At 42.4% G+C, this 20,528-nt stretch overlaps 1 protein-coding gene across 3 annotated transcripts in view; it reads right to left on the reverse strand.

The window, feature by feature from the left end:
• Positions 1-404: 404 nt before the first annotated feature.
• ILDR1 (immunoglobulin like domain containing receptor 1) overlaps positions 405-20,528 on the reverse strand; it is a 42,604-nt gene continuing 22,480 nt past the window's right edge. The window contains exons 4-8 of one of the 3 annotated variants that reach the window (XM_053564909.1): positions 15,575-15,694; positions 15,201-15,347; positions 7,226-7,357; positions 6,229-7,005; positions 405-1,165 (exon numbers count right to left, since the gene is read on the reverse strand). In XM_053564909.1, coding sequence (XP_053420884.1) covers positions 1,146-1,165; positions 6,229-7,005; positions 7,226-7,357; positions 15,201-15,347; positions 15,575-15,694 — 1,196 coding nt within the window. In that variant the 3' untranslated portion in view covers positions 405-1,145. Of the gene's footprint in view, positions 1,166-6,187; positions 7,006-7,225; positions 7,358-15,200; positions 15,348-15,574; positions 15,695-20,528 lie in introns of all 3 variants that reach the window. The other 2 variants (XM_053564908.1, XM_053564911.1) reach the window with 2 other exon arrangements.

Consider the following 20,528-nt stretch of genomic DNA (forward strand, 5'->3'; position numbering starts at 1 on the left):
TGGGGGGGAAATGGGTCAATACAATAGGATATAAATTGGGCATGTAAGAATACTGTTGAAGAACACAGACACCCCTCCACTCAGGCCAGCTCCTTCCAATATGCTCATGGTAGATCTCTACATCAATCACAAATGGATTCATGAAGTCTCCAAAGGGGCTGCAGAAAATGAGAGTGTAGTAGAGCTTATCATAGGGAGGGCACACACAGCCCTTTCCTTCTGGGGCTTTCTGAGTGGCAAGACGTGCCTGCATGCTTCTGTTGGGAATCTCAGCTCTAAAGCAGAATGATAGCTCTGGAACTACCCAGGTTGGCCCGGCTCTTCTCTGAACTTTAATGGGGAAGAAGGTTTAATCCAATCAAATGCACAAAAGTAGAAAATCAAATGTTTATTTGGGGTAGGATCCTCAGCCCAGAACACTTTATTTCTTATTTTTCATATACTGTGTTGTTCCCAAGAAGCATTTAAAGTGATTTTAAATGAAAATATAAATTAAGAGTAAGAAGAAAACAAGGCACTCTAAGGCTGGTGTAAAACTTCTGAGTCTGAGTTTCTACACTTACAATAAATAGCCAGTAAGAGGATAAAGAGGATACAAGGATGCAGTATTTCCTGTGCCATCTCTTGCTGGAACCACAGGAGTGCTCAGGACTGAGCATGGGGGCAGCAGGATAAACTCCAAACATGGAGGGATTCTTAAAGATATGCATAAGGGAGACAAGTTCCCATGGGAATTTCCTATAACATTCCATAGATTTTCAACATGTTTTATTTCTTCTTAAAGATTCCCAAGTTCTCACTTTGAAAATGGCCATAGTCCTGAGCAGTGTAGCCTCCTTTAAAGACTCAGGCTGCTTAAGTTCCTGAGGGATTACATCTCAGTTAGGGTCTATTATTAGTCAGAGACTATATAAATATGCAAAATATACAAACTGAAGCTAAAATGACAGTCATTAACTCCTTAAATTCCTGTTTTAAAAATTTTTCTACTTGATTCTTAGAATCTAAAGGAAAACTTAGATATAGACTTGCAGGTGCCTTCTAGGTCAGCTGGAAATCTAGGTGATGCTGATGATACGTGGTTGCTGAGAAGTAGTCATAGATGCTGTGCTGTGCCTGGTGACTAAATGACCACACTCCTTCCACTATGGGAGCTCTCTCTCTCCTAGAGAAATAGAAGAGCACAGAAAAATCCAGTCAACCAGAATCTACCACCTATGCATACCATACACAAGGTGTGCTTGATTAACAAATCTTGAGACAAATTTGATCCTAAAACATATTCAGGAAGCAAGTCTCTACTCCCAGGCTTAGGTTTCTCTTCTTGCCTCTCTCTCTAGAGCCTTCCTCAAATTCCTTACCACTTTATTTACTCTACCATTAGCTCTGTTTTTTATTTTTTGCAGTTTTTGGCCGGGGCTGGGTTTTGAACCCACCACCTCCAGCATATGGGGTCTGCACTTTACTCCTTTGAGCCACAGGCGCAGCCCTAACTTTGTTTTTGTTTTTTTAACATTTTCAAGTCTCCCTCAGATTGAATAAAAATGTACCCTGTTCCATTCATCAGTCCATCTCTCTTCCATTCGTCCATGAAGAGATGGCCCAGTACTGTTTTTCCTATTTATAGTCTTCTGAACCATTTATTTCCACCCCTTTTCCACAAAGTGTAGCTTTGCATCTTAGTGTTTCTCTGAAGTTATTTTTCAAAGATCAGTCATTATCGCTTCCTGGCTAAACTCAGTGGTTTTTCATTAGAAGTAATTCTGCTTGGTCTTTTTCCAGTTGCTTGATGAGGGTAAGAACTATGGTTTATAGTTCTCTTATTTCTCTAACTACAAGGTTGGACAATTAAGTTTGAAAACTTATCCTAGAAAAACTGGTATATGCCTCATTGCTGAATAAGATCACTATGGTCACCTTCAAGGTACTTCCCGTGGGAACCTATGCACAGATGCCAGTGCCTAGTCCACCCTTCAAAGCAATTTTGGAAATCTTTTTTTCCTTTTTTGAGACAGAGTCTCAAGCTGTTACCCTGGGTAGAGTGCTATGGCGTCATAGCTCAAAGCAACCTCCAACTTGGGCTCAAGCGATCCTCTTGCCTCAGTTTTTCAATCTTTAGTAGAGATGGGGTCTCACTTTTGCTCAAGCTGGTTTTGAACTCATAAGCTCAAGCAATCCACCTGCTTTGGCCTCCCATAGTGCTAGGATTACAGGCATGAGCCACCGTGCCCAGCCTGGAACTCTTTTTCTGTAATGGCTGTCAGAGATGTTGTTGTATAAAGGTTTGACATTTAAGTTCACGAACTCATTCTAGAAAAAGTGCTACATACTTCACTGATAAATATCATCATGGTCACCATAATGATAGATCTTTAAAACTTAAATAAAATGAACCATTACAATATATACAGGTCAGATAATTAAGTTCACAAACTCATCCTGGGCCTTGGTATACATATTATAGTGGTTCTTTTTATTTAAGTTTTGAAGATCTATATTTGTAGTTCGTGAGTGTGACTTTGTCTTATTTGATATGGGAAGATAAGGCAATTGTCCTAAAATATACTGTTCAAAAGGTATCATATATGTATATACATTCATGTTGCTATAAAAAAATCTTTCCCATTTATCAGGAAAGTGCATTTTAGAGATCATGGTTTCTAATCAAAATGCTGTGGGATGAATGTTATCTGACACAAAGGAAAACAACGAAATGGGACAAAAAGAACATGGTCACATGGTCAAAGAGTAGACACTTTGTTGAAAGAAGATGATTAAAAATCATGATATAAAATGTTTTATTAAGTCAAAAAGTCAAGAAAATAACAATAAAGCTAGGATTTTCTGTTGAAAGTTTGAATTTAGCATGGAGAGAACAGAACACAGCGGTTTGTTTCTTATATTAGAATAGGTAAGTACAGGGCAAGTTTGGAATAAGCCAGAAATGCCTTGGTAAGGTCTTAGGGCAAGATTAGAAAGAAAGATGATTGATGTGAAGGAGGCCAGGAACATAGTGGCCACTTAGTCTGTAATCACTAGAGTTAAAAGCTTGAAGTTTCTCTTCCTTATATTTCTGAGGTTGTATGTAGCTCTGGTAGAGTGAAAACACCAGACCTGAATTGAGAAGATCTCAGCTAGAGTCTTAGTTTTGGAGTTAGACGGGAGATCCTTCAACATAATTTCCATTTTCTTATGGGCACTAGGGAAAAATAGTTCTTACATGTTTCAGGTTCCTGTGAGATCATCTAAACAGAAGCTCTTATTAGTGTCTATTTGTTCCACTCTTGAGACAGTGCCATGTGAAACAAAATTTTTTTGTTAATTCATATTTTCCTAAATACTATATAAGGCATTTATAAATATCTTATAAAAAGTTATGGTTAAGTTATAACGGCTGAAAGGCTGCTTAAAAAAAAAAAAACAACAGTGATATATCTTACCAGCTCCAGGAATAAACAGGAACTTTAAGTGTACATGAACAAAGATCACCATCCAGAGGCCTAACTATATTATGATATCTGAACTTATCTGCAAATGCCAGTAACTTCAGAGGCTAGAAGGTAACCTGTCAGGGAAACATACAGCTCCATCAAGGAAGGAAGAAAGAGCAAGACTTTGGCCCTGGAGAAATTTTGCCTCAATAAAGCATTCAAAGTCATAAACAAATCAAACAAAACACTCTGCCCTCCAAACTAACCAATGTACCAAAGCAATATTTGGTCCTGGGCCTCTGGTCATTGTAAGGATATGAGTGAAAAGTAGAACATAATAAAGTAAAATGATAAATCCTTGGGAGATAGATGCAGAGACTCAAAACAATGGAGGCTTTTAAAATGGTCTTGAACAAAATCATTGCCTCTCAAGAGCAACTTCAAAATGAAAATCTGGTTTGCAAGAGGTAGAGTTATTGTTGTGTACATCTTGGTGCTAAAAAAAGCTGTAATACTCTTAGAAAATGAGGAAGAAAGTCACCAGAAAATACCATTAACTCCTGATGATACTCTTCTAAAGAGTCAATATGAGTTACTGAAAGTGGCACAGGTTTGAGAGTGGAAGGGCTATATTCAAACTTGGAGTTCACTCCGTATTGGCTGTGCGGCTTTGGGCATGTTACTTAACCTCTTTGAGCCTCACATGGTGGTTGAGGATCGAATAAGAATTGAAAAAGGCTAACCCTAGTATCTGGAATATAATCAATGTTCTTCTTACACTTCTCTCACTTATAAGAAGCCACATGATTTAACTTTAAAAAAAATAAAGAAAAAAATTTAATTTAGAAGAAAGTAGGTTTTAGATTTTTGGCCCCAAATTGGTTTTTAAATTATATATTTTTTTCTATTAAAATGAAGAGACATGATTTAGTCACTATATGACCAAGTAACTGTGGTTGTCAGTTGTTCTACCCTTGACTGTGTTTTCTTTCAAGATGTAATTTTCTTACTGGTAACATAGAAGAAACAGGTACATCATCTACAAATGAGTATAATACTACACACCTCACAGGACTGTTGTAAGGATTAAATGTGATGTATAAGATGTCTGTAACTCAGTCCCATTTAGTATGGGGTACCTATTTTCTTTATTGCTGATTTTTGTCTCTCATGGGACATCTGTATTAAGATGACATAGTTGCCATTGACTATTTCAAATACACCTGCTGGTCTTTAATACCTTCCTCACAATTGCTCTCTCACCAAAGTTCAGCTTTCGAAAGAGCAGCACTGTGGGTCTCCTAAGAGGCCAGTTCCTTTGCATATACCACACAGTGTAATTTTTTTTTTTTTATAAAATCATAACAGAACACATACTTTCAAGTGAGAGTTATATCCTTCAAAGCCCGCAAGTGAAACAATTCTTCTTTGTATAATACCCCTCTACTCTGAGAACTTCCCTCAGAGCCACTGCATGTCTCTTTGACTGTCTCTTTCTCTTTTGAGAAGCAAAAGAGAAAAGGATTCAGGTCAAATAGAAGATTTTGGCGGGTAGCTTGTTAAGCTGGCTCTGGGGCAATTCATTAATGTTTTTAAGCAATGGAATCATTCCTTTGCAAAGTGCCAACATCAAAGGAATACCATCAGTATGGTGTATTAATTATAAATGATTTTTTAAAGTCACTTCTTTAAAAAAATAAATTAAAAGGTCTGTATCCAGAAGCTTCAAAGACCTACATCCTCCTATATTTACCTTTTAGCCTGGTAAGGTATGTCCGGCACCCACTGACATTTTGCCTATTCACAGAATCCTAAAGTTCTGACCCATATTTAGAACATAGGGGTTTTGTTTCTGTAAAAAGTCAGTTTAAATGATCCTTTTTAAGGGATGTCTCAGAGGACTTCATCCTCACATACACTAGAGCAGTGATTTTCAACTGGTGTGTTGTGGGGCACTGGTATGACATTAGAGGATTTTACTTGTGCCATGAAAAATTTTAAAGATCGTTAAATTATTTTCAAAAGAAGTTCAAAGCACAGTATGTATATTCTTTTTTTCACTCTTTTTTTTTGATCAACAGGAATGAAGTGTGCCATGGAAGTTTAACTACAGATTCAAGTATGCCATGAGATGGTTGAAAAACACTGCACTAGGGCAGTGCCTGTGGCTCAAAGGAGTAGGGCTCAGCCCCATATGCCGGAGGTGTTGGGTTCAAACTGCAAAAAAAAAAAAAAAACGGCCAAAAACTGCAAAAAAAAAAGATAAAGAGTCTGCAATAGAGCCTTGTAGACTGACTTGACAAATGCTCTCTGTCAGGCCACGTGTTCTAATTTGGGGTATGGAAATACATTGCTAAATAAAGCAAGGCAGCTGTGCAAAGAGGTAAAGTCTCAGCCATGAAGGCCTGCATTCAAATCCTAGCTCCACTGCTCACAGGTGCTTAATCACTCTAAGCCTCATTTCCTCATCTGTGAAATGGGGATGCTGCTTGACCAGCTCACAGGACTACAGTAAAAGTTGCAGTGACACTGAGGATGAGAAGGCCCTGGGTATTGTACTCTGCACAGATGGGCACCCTGTACTCACTAGGTCCCAAGTTAGCTCTAATAAGGGGTGCCTACAGGGTCATTTGTGCAAAATAGGGAGGGGTCACCTTCAGCAGTGGCATGTGAGGTGGCCTGTGTCAGCTGCAGCCAAGGTTAGCTGGAGGGTCCTCTGCCCACACCCGACCCTCAGCAGGATGACCCAAGCTCACCGAGCGCCTCTCCACACTCCCTTTTTTCCTGCCATTCTTGCCTGGAATGACATCCAGTGAGCGGTAGCTGGGCGGCTTCTCCTCCGGCCAGTTCGGGGAGTGCGAACGGCGGCGATGGGTCCTCCAGCTCTGGGGGTGCCTCTCCTTCTCATCCTCTGAGCTCCAAGAACTGAGGCCTGAGGGCAGGGGAGGGGAGTAGCTCCGGGGCCGGCATCTACTATGCCTCTGGGAGCTTTCCCGGGGACTGGGCCTACTGCGCCTCTGCTGATAGTGGCTCCTGAGAGGGGGATGGCTGGGATGCCACTGAGGCTCACTGGATGAGGGGCCATCACTGAGGCTGTCCCTGTCTGACCAGGCTAGGGGTGACCCATTGAGCCTGGAGCTGTGGTGCCTTCCACTCCTTGGATGGTCCCATGCTCTTCTCTCCAATGCCCAGGGCTTTGGTCCACGATCCTGGAACTCCTGCTGGAAATCAGAGTGATGGTGCTGCCTTCTCTCCTCCCTCAGATCCCAGGGTCTGGAGGGATCTGAGGTGAGCCATTGCTGGTGTGAGGAGTTGCTGGTCCTCCTTGAGAATGGCAGGTCTCTGATCAGTGGGGGCAGGTGGATTATTCTGCGTTCCACAACCTCAGAGCCCAGGGAGGACAGCATGCTGCAGGGATGGCCCAATCTGGTTTTGAGGTCAGGGGGCAGAGGCTGGGCTGGGTTGAGGTTCCGTAGCTCTTTCTCCAAATACTCCAGGACACCATTGGTGATGGGAGGGTGAGTAGTGGTCTGAGTCACTGGCATCTGTGGGAGACTGGATCTCAGGGACAAATCTGAATGAAAACAAGGACAGAATATTCAGATATAATGGCCCAAAACATACTCCTCAGAATAAGGACCTTAGACTATTACATTATTCAGCTTGCCTTTATTCCCTCCCATACTCAATCATGAAGACACACACACTGCTGATCATGGGGACCCCAATGCAGCCCATGCTCCTACCCTTGCCCTCTGCCCTCTCCCACCCCCTAAATCTCGGGCAAGGTTTACCTCGCTGCAGCAGCGGGTTCAATGCATAAGATGAAACCTGGGAGCTCCTGTCCGCCCCCCAGTACAGGGGTTTTTCCATCATCTGAGAACCTAGGGCCCGAGCCTGCTTCATGTAGCGGTGGCGGGCCAGGGCTGCAGGGAAAGAAGGAGAAATGCAGACCCTCAGCCTGGGCAACCTTATACCTCCACCCCACTTTTCTCTACCCTATGGTCTTGCGAGAGGCCAGCTTCTCTCCTCTAAGTCCATTTTTACCTATCGTGTATGGGAGTAAGGGTTAAGGGAGTAGCAAATTAATTGTTCCCCTGGCAAGCAGCTGGGGATAAATTCTCTATGGGCAAGATTGCAACTTCTGCACCCCATTTCATTATCCAGCCCACTTCTAACAACACCCAAAGTACACAGGTTAGATGCATGGATACCAAGAGACCATGAAATCTCAGGTCACAGGTCAACAAAACCAGAAGCCAATGGCCACAAGTAGAAGATGCAGATGCAAAGTTCTTGGAGGAGGCAGAGAGGCTGGGAGGCTGGGAGTCAGGGCTGGGGACGTCTGCCAGCACGCTCAGGGCTGTCTGCACAGAGTAAAAGTAAAAAGGAAGGATACGAGGCTGATGCCAACAGCAGAATTACTTGGTCATTACACTGAAGAGTGATTCTAGCTGGCATACAAACCCTGGGTGGGAGAAAGTCCGTGGTGGAGAAAGCAAGGGAGTGCAAAATGCTCAAGTGAACTCAGAGGATCATTCCTATGCCTCTCTTCCTGAAGTGTTGGGATTTTCCCCAAGTACCGGGAATCTCAAAGAGGTAGGGTACAGGCAAGAAGAGGAAAGGGAATTACCATTTCCTTTATGGGCAAATAAAATAGAATAAAAAAAAAAATAGCACAACAAGGGGGCCACAGCAATATCACTCCAGTTGCCTATGTGGGGCTGGTCTGAGGCACAAAACTCACAGTGAAAGCAAATTTAAAACAATAGCATTTAGTTGTTTTTGTTCAAGAATTTCTATTTTGAGGCAGTTGTGGCTGAGTGCCACTCATCTCTCAAAGGTCTCTGACTAACCATGCATGTACAGCATGTACTTTCACGGTTAAGTGCAAGAAGTACCTGTCTCAGGCTGTGAACTACCGCAGGCTCCCAACCTGGCACTCCTCTGTTCCCCTGTTTGCATACTTTTCCCTCAGTTCCCCAGAACACCTTCTCTAAAACAGACGGGTGTTGCCTAAGGCTACACCTTGGCATAGCAAGAGGGGGCACAGGCATTCCAGACCCAACTACACAGGGTGGGAGATTTGCTGAGGCCCACAGCAAAGGGAATCTGGTGGGCTACCCAGCTGCTCTAGTATAAAACAAACTTCCAGCACAAGAGGAAGTGGTTGCAGCAGAGGCCCCAGAAGTGTCCAGAGCTCCAGCCCTAGTGGTGAGTCACGGCCCAACCCGGAGGAAATCAGATGCAAACTTGCAGCAGCTCACTCAGCTGCCACAAACACAATCATGCCAACTGATAGACTCCCAGACTCCCTGAAGGCACGTCCATAGGCTCATCATTTTCCCTTTTTAAAACATGCCTCTCCCTAGCTTCCTCTGCTGGCTGCCACCAACACACATACTGGAATGTCCTGCTTTGTACGGCCAGTTACTTTATATGAGCTAATCAGTCCTCTGAGAAAACTCTTAATGTGGGAATCAGATAAGGAAGTTCACCTCAGAGAAGTCACATTCCCAGCCCAAGGTCCCACAGCTAGGTGACTGGCAGAGCCCGGCTGTGAACCTGTGTCTGTTTGATATTCAAGCCTATGCTCTTCCTGCCACACCACCTTATACTCCTTTATTTTCTGTGAAGAAGTAAAACACCTCTCCCAAGGGTACCTCCTCAGTTTGCTTCTCTCCCACTCAGCTCTACACTGTTCAAAATTCACTCCAAATTAGTCTTTCCCTCCAAGGCCTGGGAACATCCAATTCCAACTGGGAACAGTGCAACCTCTTTTGCATCCTGGCTTCTTCCAAGTGGTATCATTCCCCTGTTTGGCCACTTCTTTCTACTCTCCATTCAATAGGGGAGTAAGAAAGAATTATGCTTCCTCCTTGCTTCTCAAATGATATTTTTCATTAATGGGATGCCCAGAACAGGTAATTCCCTAATTACTGATCCTCCATTAGCTTTCCTGTAATTTCCCTTAATTTTTTCATAGTCCAGAGATTAAACCACCTGTTCCCTTCCTAGCTGACAGAATTTTTTTCCAGGGTCCCTTCCTTCCTTGTTTCATGAGAACTGATGAAATAATATGAAAGATATAGACTTTGAGCTTCTCTCTTGCCTCCCATCCCCAGAGACAGTCTCCCAGGGATGTCTAGACCATTGGCGTAGCTGTTGTTCACCTAATGGGGAATTGGACAATAAAAATAAGAAACATAGACAAAGCAATGAAGCTTCAAAAGAGTCCCAATAAGTTATCTCTTAACCTTAGGGGAGTAAAGTCCACCTTGGTCACCTTTAATGAGCTTATTAAAAATACAGATTTCTAGGTTTCATTCCCAGAGACTTCCCTTCAGTTGTTCTAAAGCAAGCCAAGAAAATTTGTATTTTCAACGACCTCCCTACTCTGATGCAGGGGGTCACCTTGGAGTTGACAATTGAGGATTCTCAACAAATGGTCCTCAGGGATAATCTCCTTAAATATAGGCTTCAAAGATCAGACGGACTTCAACTTGAATTCCAGGATGTACTCGCTGTGTGGTTTTGAGTGAGTTTTCTGACTCTCTGAGCCCAGTCACTTCATCTGAGAGTTGGGGAAAATGATAGCTCTTTCACAAGGTCATTGAGGTTCAATGAGGTAAAATGAGGTAATGCACATGAAATGACTACCGTATGACAGATAAAGTCAATAGGCAGTGGCTATAATTGTTATAAATTGTGTTTTCTCTGCCCAAGATTCCATAGAAGGTGACAAAATAAATATATGGAGAATAAGCCACCAAACTATTAATCTTCATCTCTGAAGAAAATCCAGGGCATATTCCTTAAGATGTCCCTTTCATGACAGAAATGACACTCAACACCTTACCCTCCTGCAGAAATGTGTACCTCTCCTGCCCTGCAGCCAGCATCATCTGTGTGCATCACCACACAGAACTGGTGTCCTTGAGGGTCTCCAACTCCATCTGCCTGTTACTGGTTACCAATCCTTACCATCCCTTCTCCACTCTTACAAAACTCACTCTTGCCCTTTCTTCAATCCATGTTCAGTGTCCTTTTGTTTCTTCTTGCTTTTTCTTTGTGTGTGTGTGTGTGTGTGAGTGAGATCGGGTCTCACTCTATTGCCCAAGGCTAGAGTTTCATGGCATCATAGCTCACAGCAACCTCAAACTACTGGGCTCAAGAGATCCTCTTGCCTCAGCCTCCTGAGTAGCTGGGACTACAGCTGCCCACTACAACCCTGGACTAGTTTCTATTTTTAGTAGAGAGAGGGTCTCACTCTTGTTGAGGTTGGTCTCAAACTCCTGAGCTCAAGCAATCCACCCACTTTGGCCTCCCACAATGTTTACAGGCGTGAGCCCCCATGCCTGGCCCTGTCTTTTTGCTTTTTCTAAAACTACCATTCCCCCTGCCAATTGAATGGCCAATCATTTTAGTGCCATCCTTGGAGCTTCCTAGAATCCCATTCCCCTTTGAACTCTTGTCATTTCAGCTTTGGGAAACTACCAGCAGATACTGGTGGTCCCCAGTTAGGCAACTGACCTCAAACAGCCCTCCTCCCAACAGGGCTATCCTTGATCGATCTATTGAACATGCATTCCCTCCTTTAAAGCAGCAGGTTAAATATTCCCCACTTCTCAGATCTTCCCCTACCCATGAACTTACATGACATTATCTTTGTTGAGGAAGAGGAACCAGCCCTAGACATGGAGTTAAGAAATCTAGGTTTAGTACAGGGCTCACCACTAACAGGCTATGTGTAATGGTGTAAAAGTCTCTCCAGGCCTCACTTCCTTCAGCTGTAGGGGTTAGGGGGGTGGGGTGGGGATGAGGCAGGATAAGTCAGAGAATCTCAGTGTGGCCTGTGCCCACTACAGGGTATGCCTAGAGGTTCTCCAAGAAGGAGGGATGAAAGCTGTTTCTCCATTTCTCATGGAAAAAAGTAAGATTCAATTCAAAACCTTTCATCTATAAGTCCTATGGCGGGTCATTTACCAGTACGAAGTGAATTATCAAGGGTCACTAAAATGTGGTGTCATTTTCATTTTTCTCCTCTCCAATGCTCTTAACTCTCATTGGAGAGTAGGAGGTTGGGGAGGTGGGCTATGGCCAAAGAAGTTCAAGAATCACTGACATCTTTCTTGAAGCTTCCTTCTGCATCTAGAAGTTTGATTTGCTGAGTTTGAGTCAGGAAGCTGTGAGCTCCCTCATTTTCCTCCCTTAAATCTTAATCATCTTCCACATTTTAATTACTTCCTCTGTGTCTTCAGAGGTCAGGCTGCCTCCCTTCCCTTTCCTTACCTTTCCCTTCCCTTTCTAAAGCTAGTTCTGTCACTTGTAGGCCTGACGCCACTCCCAGTGGTTTCATCAGTCATCAGTGACCACCTCATTCCATAATGCTTCACTTTACTCACTGGCCATTAATCTTGGTTCTTTGCTTATAAATATGCTTAGGGTTACCTTGTTCCACAAAAACCCAACAATCACTCTCTCTTCCCCTAAGCAAAGAACTCTCCTTAACAATGCATGCCCCTCCATGCAATTCTCTTGTCAACAAATTTCTCAGGACAGTTTGCTCTAGTGACTCACTTTGAAAGTAACCTTCATCTGCTCAAGTTCAGGGATTTTTTTTCATGGCACTCATTTCTTTACTTCACCAGTTCTTTTAAATGAACTCTTCTCAGGAGAAAGTACTTTCCCTCAGAATCTCTGTTTATTAGTTTACTGACAAGGAATGCATTTATCATTTGTACAAGCCTTGTCCCAAGCCTTGCTTATTTTTAGTGTCCCACAGATCTAGGGATTCTAAGAAGTCATGTTGGGAGGATTTTTCTTATCACCAGTGACTGTGGCTTCTCCACGGCTTTTCTCCCTGAGGTTCCTGAACGGTAGACAGCCCCATGGCCCAATATTGCATCCTCTGCTATTTTTGCCCTCTTTAAGGAGTTCATGATACTTGGCCAATCCTGTAATGATCTGCCTGCTGTGGCAGTCCCTAATGAGACATTCACAAGTCAGATGAACATTGATTCCACACTACCACTGCTACTTATTACCCGTGGGACTTCTCTGACCTTCAGTGTCCTGTTAAATAGGGATGACATCTACCTTCTAGTTGTTGTGAGGATTCATTGAGGAAATATATGCAAAGGGCCTACACATAGTTAACATCCAATAAAAGTTAGTTCTCTTTTCCTATAAGAGAGCCACATTGGAGCACAGGTCTGAAACCAGACTCAGACCACTGACCTTCTGAACATGGTAAATTAATTCTTGTTTCTATCTTAATGGGTAAATTCCTTAAAAAACTATTTTTCAAATGGACCAAATGATGACAGTGGTTTTCTCTGGGTACTCAAAGTAGTCTTTACATTTTCTTGAATTTCACATAGTAGTTTATTTTTTATCATCATAAAAAGGAAATATTATTTAAAACAAAAACTAAAGAAACACCCTTCCATTTAAAGCAGTTGATGTTATCCCATCTATTTACTAAAGATGGGATAAAGAAAAGATCTTTATAGAATAATTTTTTGCTCTTTTGCCTATATCATATATTCTGTAGTCAGATTTTGGTGGGGCATAATTCTATTTTAAAGGATAAAATTTTAGTCCAAAAAATGATATTAAAGGCAAGATTTTCTGCTTCCTCTTCCCTTCTCCTAACTCACGGAGTCTCAGAATATGATGCCCTGACCAAGAGCATTACATCACCTGGGAACTTTTGAGCAACAAATTCAGAGACCCCCACCAGACTAATGGAGTCAGAAACCCTGGAGGTGGATGTCAGCTATTAAGTTTGAACAAGACCTCCGTGTAATTCTAATGTGAGTTTCAGTTTGAGAACCATCACTTTAATACCTTTCTCCTCTGCTCTGTTTTTTTTTTTTTTTTAAAGTCATTTCTAAGGAGTGGTGCATCCTTGTACTAAAGTAAGAAGTATATATTTGGTCTTTTAATCTAAGAGACAAAAGAAGATGCTCTTTTATCAACTAAGACAAACCCTAAGGTTAAGGAAACAAAAGTTACTCACAAATCAAAGGCTTAGGGCCCAGCTAGCATGGCAAATTTCTAAGTGCTACAAGAAAAACTACACTCTTGCTAAACTCCCTAATAGTAGGAGCCATGGGGAAAATTACTAGACCCTTTCAAACTCTGATTTATAACCCAGACCATTATAACTCAGGATGCAAAGAAGACCAAACCTTATCTTTTCTGATGAGCATTTATGGATCTTAAGCCAGTTTTCATCCACTTTATGGAGACTGTACATACACTGTCTTCACATCCTATAGTTTACCTTTTCATATAAAGAGCCAAATTCTACCTTATTCTAATGCTCAAACTCTACCCACAAAGTGACAGGATGTATGTCACACATATGTTTACCTATTGCACATGCTCTGGGCTCTCCTCATAAATACGTACAGCTCCCCCGCCCCCCAATCTGCTCAATATGTATTACTCTACTGTGTCATGCAGACTCTGTAATGTATAAAACCCAACTTGCTCTTTCTCTCTTTGAAGAGAGAGCACCTTTGGTCCATGCTGGAGATGTTCTCTTCCCAGTTTATAAACTGATATCACCAATACAACTCTCCTTTTCATTATTTAGCCATGCTGGTACTCTTTTGGATGACAGTATCTGCCCCTTGTTCCTGTTGTACAGCTCCTATTCCTAGGAATCTCTAGAATGATGAGTATCTTTTGTATGCTAATGAGATGACTAGTAGCTGTGGGCCCCTAGGTAGCTTCAGGATGGGGCTAGTCACCAGAAAGACAAAGGCATGATTCTCTAATCATTCCTTTCATTCCCACCTTCCTGAAAACCAGGAAAGGGAGAGGGGCTAAAGGTTGAGTTGATCGCCAATGACCAATGATTTAGTCTATCATTCCTATGTAATAAAGCCTCCATAAAAACTCAAAAGGACCAGGTTCAAGTTCAAGGAACTTCCTGGTTGAACACATGGACGTGCTGGGAGGGTGGACCACTTAGAGAGGGCAGGAAGCTCCTCACACCTTTCTATGTACCTTGCCCTCTGCATCTCTTCATCTGTCTGTTCATTTGTATCCTTTAAAATATCCTTTTGTAATAAATGGTTGTTTCTCTGAATTCTGTGAGCCACTTTACCAAATTAATTGAACCTGATGAGAGGGTCATGGGAACCCTCAATTTATAACCAGTTGGTCAGAAGTGTAAGTGACAACCCACTACCTGCAACTGTGGTTGGCATCTGAAGTGGGGGAAAGTCTTGAGGGACTGAACCCTCAACCTGTGGGATCTAATGATACCAGGTAGGTAGTGTCAGAATTGAGTTAAATTATAGGACACTGGATTGGTGTTTGCTAGAGAATTCTTGGTGTGTGGGGAAAAGCCCCACATGTCTGGTGTCAGAAATATTGAGAGGTATGTGAGAAGAGGAAAAAAGTTTTTCCCTTTACACTGCTTCATTTAAACAATTCTCTCTGACCACCCTATGTCCAAACAAGGTCAGTGGTAGGACACAGACTGAAGCACAGGGATATCAGGTCCACTAGGAAAATATCATCAGGAGGCAGAGCTATCAGACAGAGGCTTTAGGCAGCCTAAGAGAAGGGCACCTTCCATGTGGTTCTACAGCCTCCCCTAGCATCATCTCAGTGCTAAAGTGAATGTCCTCTCAACCTGTGATGAGAGAAGGGCCTAGAAGCATCTTTGGCCTGGGAACATCAAGGTGATGAGTCTGGGGTCTCAGGCGCTAGTCCACCCCATCCCACCACTTGCCTATGTCCACTCACCTTCCTCAGGGCAGCAGCAGCGGGTGGGACAGCAGGGGCAACGGAGATGGCAGCAGCAATACTGAGGGCAGCACTGACACCAGCACACACCAATCAGCAGGAGGAGGAGGAGGGCTCCCAGAATGATGAAGATCACCGTGAGCCAGTCTGCAGCGGGGAAGCCGAGCAGGGGTTGGACCAAACATTCAGATGGAACACTTCCAGTTCTACTCTAGACATCTAATAAATACAGCACTTGACTTACAGGGTAAGGTTGGTTGACAATACAATGATAATAACCTAGGATTGATTATTTCTGTTTTTATCTTGTTCTTCTGTCCATAAAAGTGTTACAGTGGTGAGGTGGGTGAATAGAAACCCCTAGCAGCACTTACGCAGGACGATGAGTTTCACCTCCTTATCTGGGTCTCCTGAGGTGTCCCCTGGAGCCTCAATGGTGCAATAATACACTCCATGGTCCCACCACATCACTTCATTAATCACAAGATCTGCTCCTACATAGGAGGGAGGGAGAAAGCACTAGTGGTCATAGGAGAAGAAGGTGCTGGTTCTATTTTCTTTTCTTTCTTTCTTTTTTTTGAGACAGGGTCTAGTTTGTTGCCCTCAGTAGAATGCCATGATGTCATAACTCATAGTAACCTCAAACTCTTGGGCTCAAGTGATCCTCGTGCCTCAGCCTCCCCCATAGCTGGGAGTACAGGCGCCCACCACAATGCCAGGCTACTTTTAGAGATGGGGTCTCGCTCTTGCTCAGGCTGGTCTCCAACTCCTGAACTCAAGCAATCAACCTGCCTCGGCCTCCCAGAGTGCTAGGATTATAGGCATGAGCCACAACGCTGGTTCTTAAGCTATGTCAGCTTCAATATCCCAGTAATATCTTGCCACATCCTATAAAGAACTCTGGTAGTTCACTGAAAGGTCTCAATTCCTTCCTCTGAGATCTTCCTCTTTCTCCAAAAAGTATAATGATGATAGAACTGACTAATCCTGAGCCCCACCGGGGACTTTGTAAGGATTTTGGATATGCTGCCTCACTTAATTCCCACCACAACCCTATAGACAGGTATGGTATAGATTACCACGGTTTCTCATTGCCCATTCTTGTCTTCTCCCATAGTCATATAATTTTTGACCATGTACTAAAATGGCTACTACGATTTGAGTGTTTGTCCCCTCCAAAACTCATGCTGAAATTTCATTGCCATCATAACAGTACTTAGAAGTGGGACCTTTAAAAGATGTTTGGGCCAGGAGAGCTTCATCCTTGTGGGAGGGATTGGGACTATTATAAAGGGGTGAATTTTGCCCCCCTTGACTTCTCACCTTCTGCCATGTAATGCTCCAGCAAGAAAAGACTCACCAGATGCCAGCACCTGGATACTGGACTCTTCAACCTCCAGAATTGTAAGCTAATAAATCTTTATTCATTTATAAATTACTCAGTCTCAGATATTCTATGGTAACAGTGAAAATGGACCATCCAAGAATAAAAGCAATTTCACATCCTCTCTTACAGATGGAGATAGACAAGTGGCTCAGTTCTGGCCAAGAGAATGTAAGCAGTAGTATCATGTAATGGTTCCCACAAACTTTCTTAAAACAGGTCATGAACACATGGGCCCTTTCCTTCTTCGTCTCTTCTATTGTGTTACATGGGAAGCAAATGTGACAGTTGACATCATGAACCATGAGGAGGAAGATGACATTCTTGGTAAAGACCTAATGGAACACAGCCGTCATACTACCTCTGATTGTATATGCAAGAGAAAAATAAAATTCCTTATGTTTAACTCACTAATATTTGGAGCTTTTCCTTACTTGCAATCAAACCTAACTAAAAGAGTAGGTATTATTTGCCTGCATTTCTGATAAGGAAAATTAAGCCTTAAAGAGGCTAAAGGAACTAGCCTGGTAACAGTGCTCAACAGAGGGAGGCTCAAACCTACATCTCTCTGACTCAAAGCTGGTGCTCTTAACCACTAAACTCTGCTATCTTCTCCACTTTGGGTAGAAACTTTAGTCTACAGCCCTTAACAGCCTAAAATGAGCAAATACCTCTGGATCTGGAAGGGACAGGTAAGAGTGAAATGCCAATACATTAAGAGTGAATGTAACTTAAGAAAAGATTGTGTTCTTGTGAGCACTGAGTACCATGCTATCCCATTAAGACAGATGAATGGTTAACATGTTTGTTCAAGTTTAGCAAAGTCAACAATACTCCCTAAAGACTTTTTGTGCATCCAGCACTATATCAGGCACTGTGGGAGATCTGAAAGGAACAAGACTCTTTTTTTTGTCCTGAAAGTTTAAAATCCAGTCAGAGGCAGGCTCCATGTCTCAGCACATCAGCAGTCCCTGCTCTGATCCACAGCAGGAAGGCGACATTAGCTTTATTGACTAGCTCCTGCTTAGATGGTGGTCATATCTGCAATTCTTTACTATTTGTTCATCAAGAAATATTCATTGAGGAAATGAAACAAAAACATGAGGTCACGCAATGCTGGACTTAACTTTGACTTCTGTTTCCTTTTCTTTCTACGTCAATCCTTACAATTTTTTCCTACCCATTATTTTCCAAACCACTACCTTTCCAAGAAACAAGCTAACTCCAGACTTGAAGAAATGGCGAAAGTGTTTTGAAGAAATCCCCTCCCCCAAGCTTGATGTGTATTGTAAATCGGCTCCAATAAAGGAGATACAAAGGGTATTCTAGGGATGTCAGAGTAATGATAGTATTTAGATATTGATAACATTTTTTAAATTAAATCATAGCTGTGTACATTAACGCAATCATGGGGCACCATACACTACTTTTATATACAATTTGACATATTATTATCACATTGGTTAACATAGCCTTCCTGGCATAGTCTTCCTGTGTTAAGACATGTATATTCTACATTTAGTAAGTTTCACATGTACCCTTGTAAGATGCACCATAGATGCGGTCCCACCAATTACCCTTCCTTAGATAAAACATTTTAAAGGATCCCAGAACTGATTTAATGGGGTTGTCTCAAATGATCACAGGCATAAAAGTTCTGGAAAACAAGGGCTCCCAGAAGTCACAGCAAGTCTGGAGGTGGAAATAAAAACCAGTGGTATGTTTTCCTGTGGGATTAAGAAAGAAGCAAGGTTTGATCTAAAAATTGTTGGGAGTGGAGGTCACAGAGGTATATACCTTTGTGTTTTCAGAAAAAACAAAACAAAACAAAACAAAACAGAACAAGGACTAGCATCTATAGGGACTTTCAGCCTTCGGAAACTATAAAGATGATTTGCTAATTAAAAAGGTCTTAAACTTTGGAGTCAGATAAGAACTAATTCTGCTGGCTTTGAAAAAAGTAGAACCACCTGAATCTTTGAAGATGTCCCTGGGGACTAGAAAAGAAGGACAGATGTTCTCTAAGGCTGAGGGTTCAAGAACTGGCCTGGAGAAACCAGAGGTTGAACGTAAAAGGATCAGACTTAAGTATTACAACGTTGGAAGCAATTTTTTTGAGACAGAGTCGCCTGGGTAGAGTGCTGTGGCATCACAGCTTACAGCAACCTCAAACTCTTGGGCTTAAGCAATTCTCTTGCCTCAGCCTCCCAAGTAGCTGGGACTACAGGCACCCATCACAACACCAGACTATTTTTTGGTTGCAGTTGTCATTGTTGCTTAGCAGGCCTAGGCCGCCACCCTATGTGTATGTGGCCGGTGCCCAACTGAGCTATAGGCCCCTCCCTAGAAGCAATTATTAAACTGGTTACCTTTAAATGATCTACCTTAAGTCACAGAATATTCAGAGATTTCCTCAAATTGTAGTTATGGGCACCATGAATAGCCTGCCAGGTTTATTTTTCCCTTTTTCCCCTTTTAGCCAGCACATAAGGTTCATTGAAATAGACTACAAATTCTGTGCTGATAATCTCTTGCAAGAACCCTGGATTACAAAATAGGAACGTGGAGAGCTAACCCATTTATCCAAAAGTGTAGTGAGTGCTAAGTAATGCTCACTGCACACTGGTATGTGGTTTATATACATTACCACAATCTCTACACATCTCCACAACACAGGTACTATGGCACATTCCATTGTATAAAAACTGAGTCTGAAAAACTTGAAAGGGCTTGTCCAAGTTCACACACCCTCTATATGCAGAATGGGGATGCACACCTGAGTCTTGACTCCAGAGCCAGGGCTCTAACCACTCCTTCTGCACCAGGAACAAATTGACAGATTATAGACTCAACTCTCAGATACTGCACTGCTATTCACTTTGGGGTAGGGAATACCATTTTGCCCATTTCTAAGATGAGGACACAGAAGACAGAGAAAACAACTGCACTGAGCTAGTGAGAGGGAACACGGAGACTCACCTGGGACTTTTTTTTTTTATGGTAAAATGTTAAGTACTTAATATTTTATTTTCAGGGCAGGTCATCTTGCATCTTACCCCAAAGCTATTTGTTCTAAGAACAAATGTGCATCTGCTTATTGGATTTAACTCACTGCTCACTTTTAGTAAAGAGGTCAGGCTAAGCTTGACTCCCTTGAATGAATAAGCCTCATTTGCACTGTGGTTACAAAAACCTTAGTTCTCAAATCAGAAAGAGGGATGGGGGCCTGGGAGATAATAATTAACAGTGATGACTTAATTATTAATATTTTTTCTTTCTTTCTTTTTTTTTTTTTCTATTGTTGTGGATTCATTGAGGGTACAATAAGCCAGGTTACACTGATTGCATTTGTTAGGTAAAGTCCCTCTTGCAATCATGTCTTATCCCCAGAAGGTGTGGCACGTACCAAGGCCCCATCCCTTTCCCTCCTTCCCTCTCTCTGCTTTTCCTTCCCCCTCCCCATTTTAATGCAAGCCCAATGCTCTCTCCTCTACCAATGGAGGGCAGTGGTCTCAAGGTGGCCATCTACTCAGAAGTCCTTCCTTTGTGATGTTTGCCATGTGAGCAGATTTAGCAGCTCCCAAACCTTTCTGCTGTAAGAGCAGGTGGATGAACTCCATGGAGTAGAGAGGCTGCGGTGACTTTGACAGACGAGAAGGTGGGATAAGAGACAGAGTCAAAGGAACCTGATCCATACTTTAACCCTGTATCTCAGGAAAGCAAAGGAAGTCATCCACTCCCAGACCTTTAGCCAAAGCTACAGCACATCCTTTGGTCCAGAGACCAACATCCAGGGAAGTAACTTCAGATGTTGCAGCACATTCTATGAATATGGTACTTTCCCCAAACAACAACAGTGACCAAATACACCAAAAGGCAGCACCAAAAGGCAGCAGGGGGAAAAAAAAAAAAAAGGGAAATCCCATGCTGACTCAGCCTGCCGT

Source organism: Nycticebus coucang, chromosome 16 (genome assembly GCF_027406575.1).
Source record: "Nycticebus coucang isolate mNycCou1 chromosome 16, mNycCou1.pri, whole genome shotgun sequence".
Lineage (NCBI taxonomy): Eukaryota > Metazoa > Chordata > Mammalia > Primates > Lorisidae > Nycticebus > Nycticebus coucang.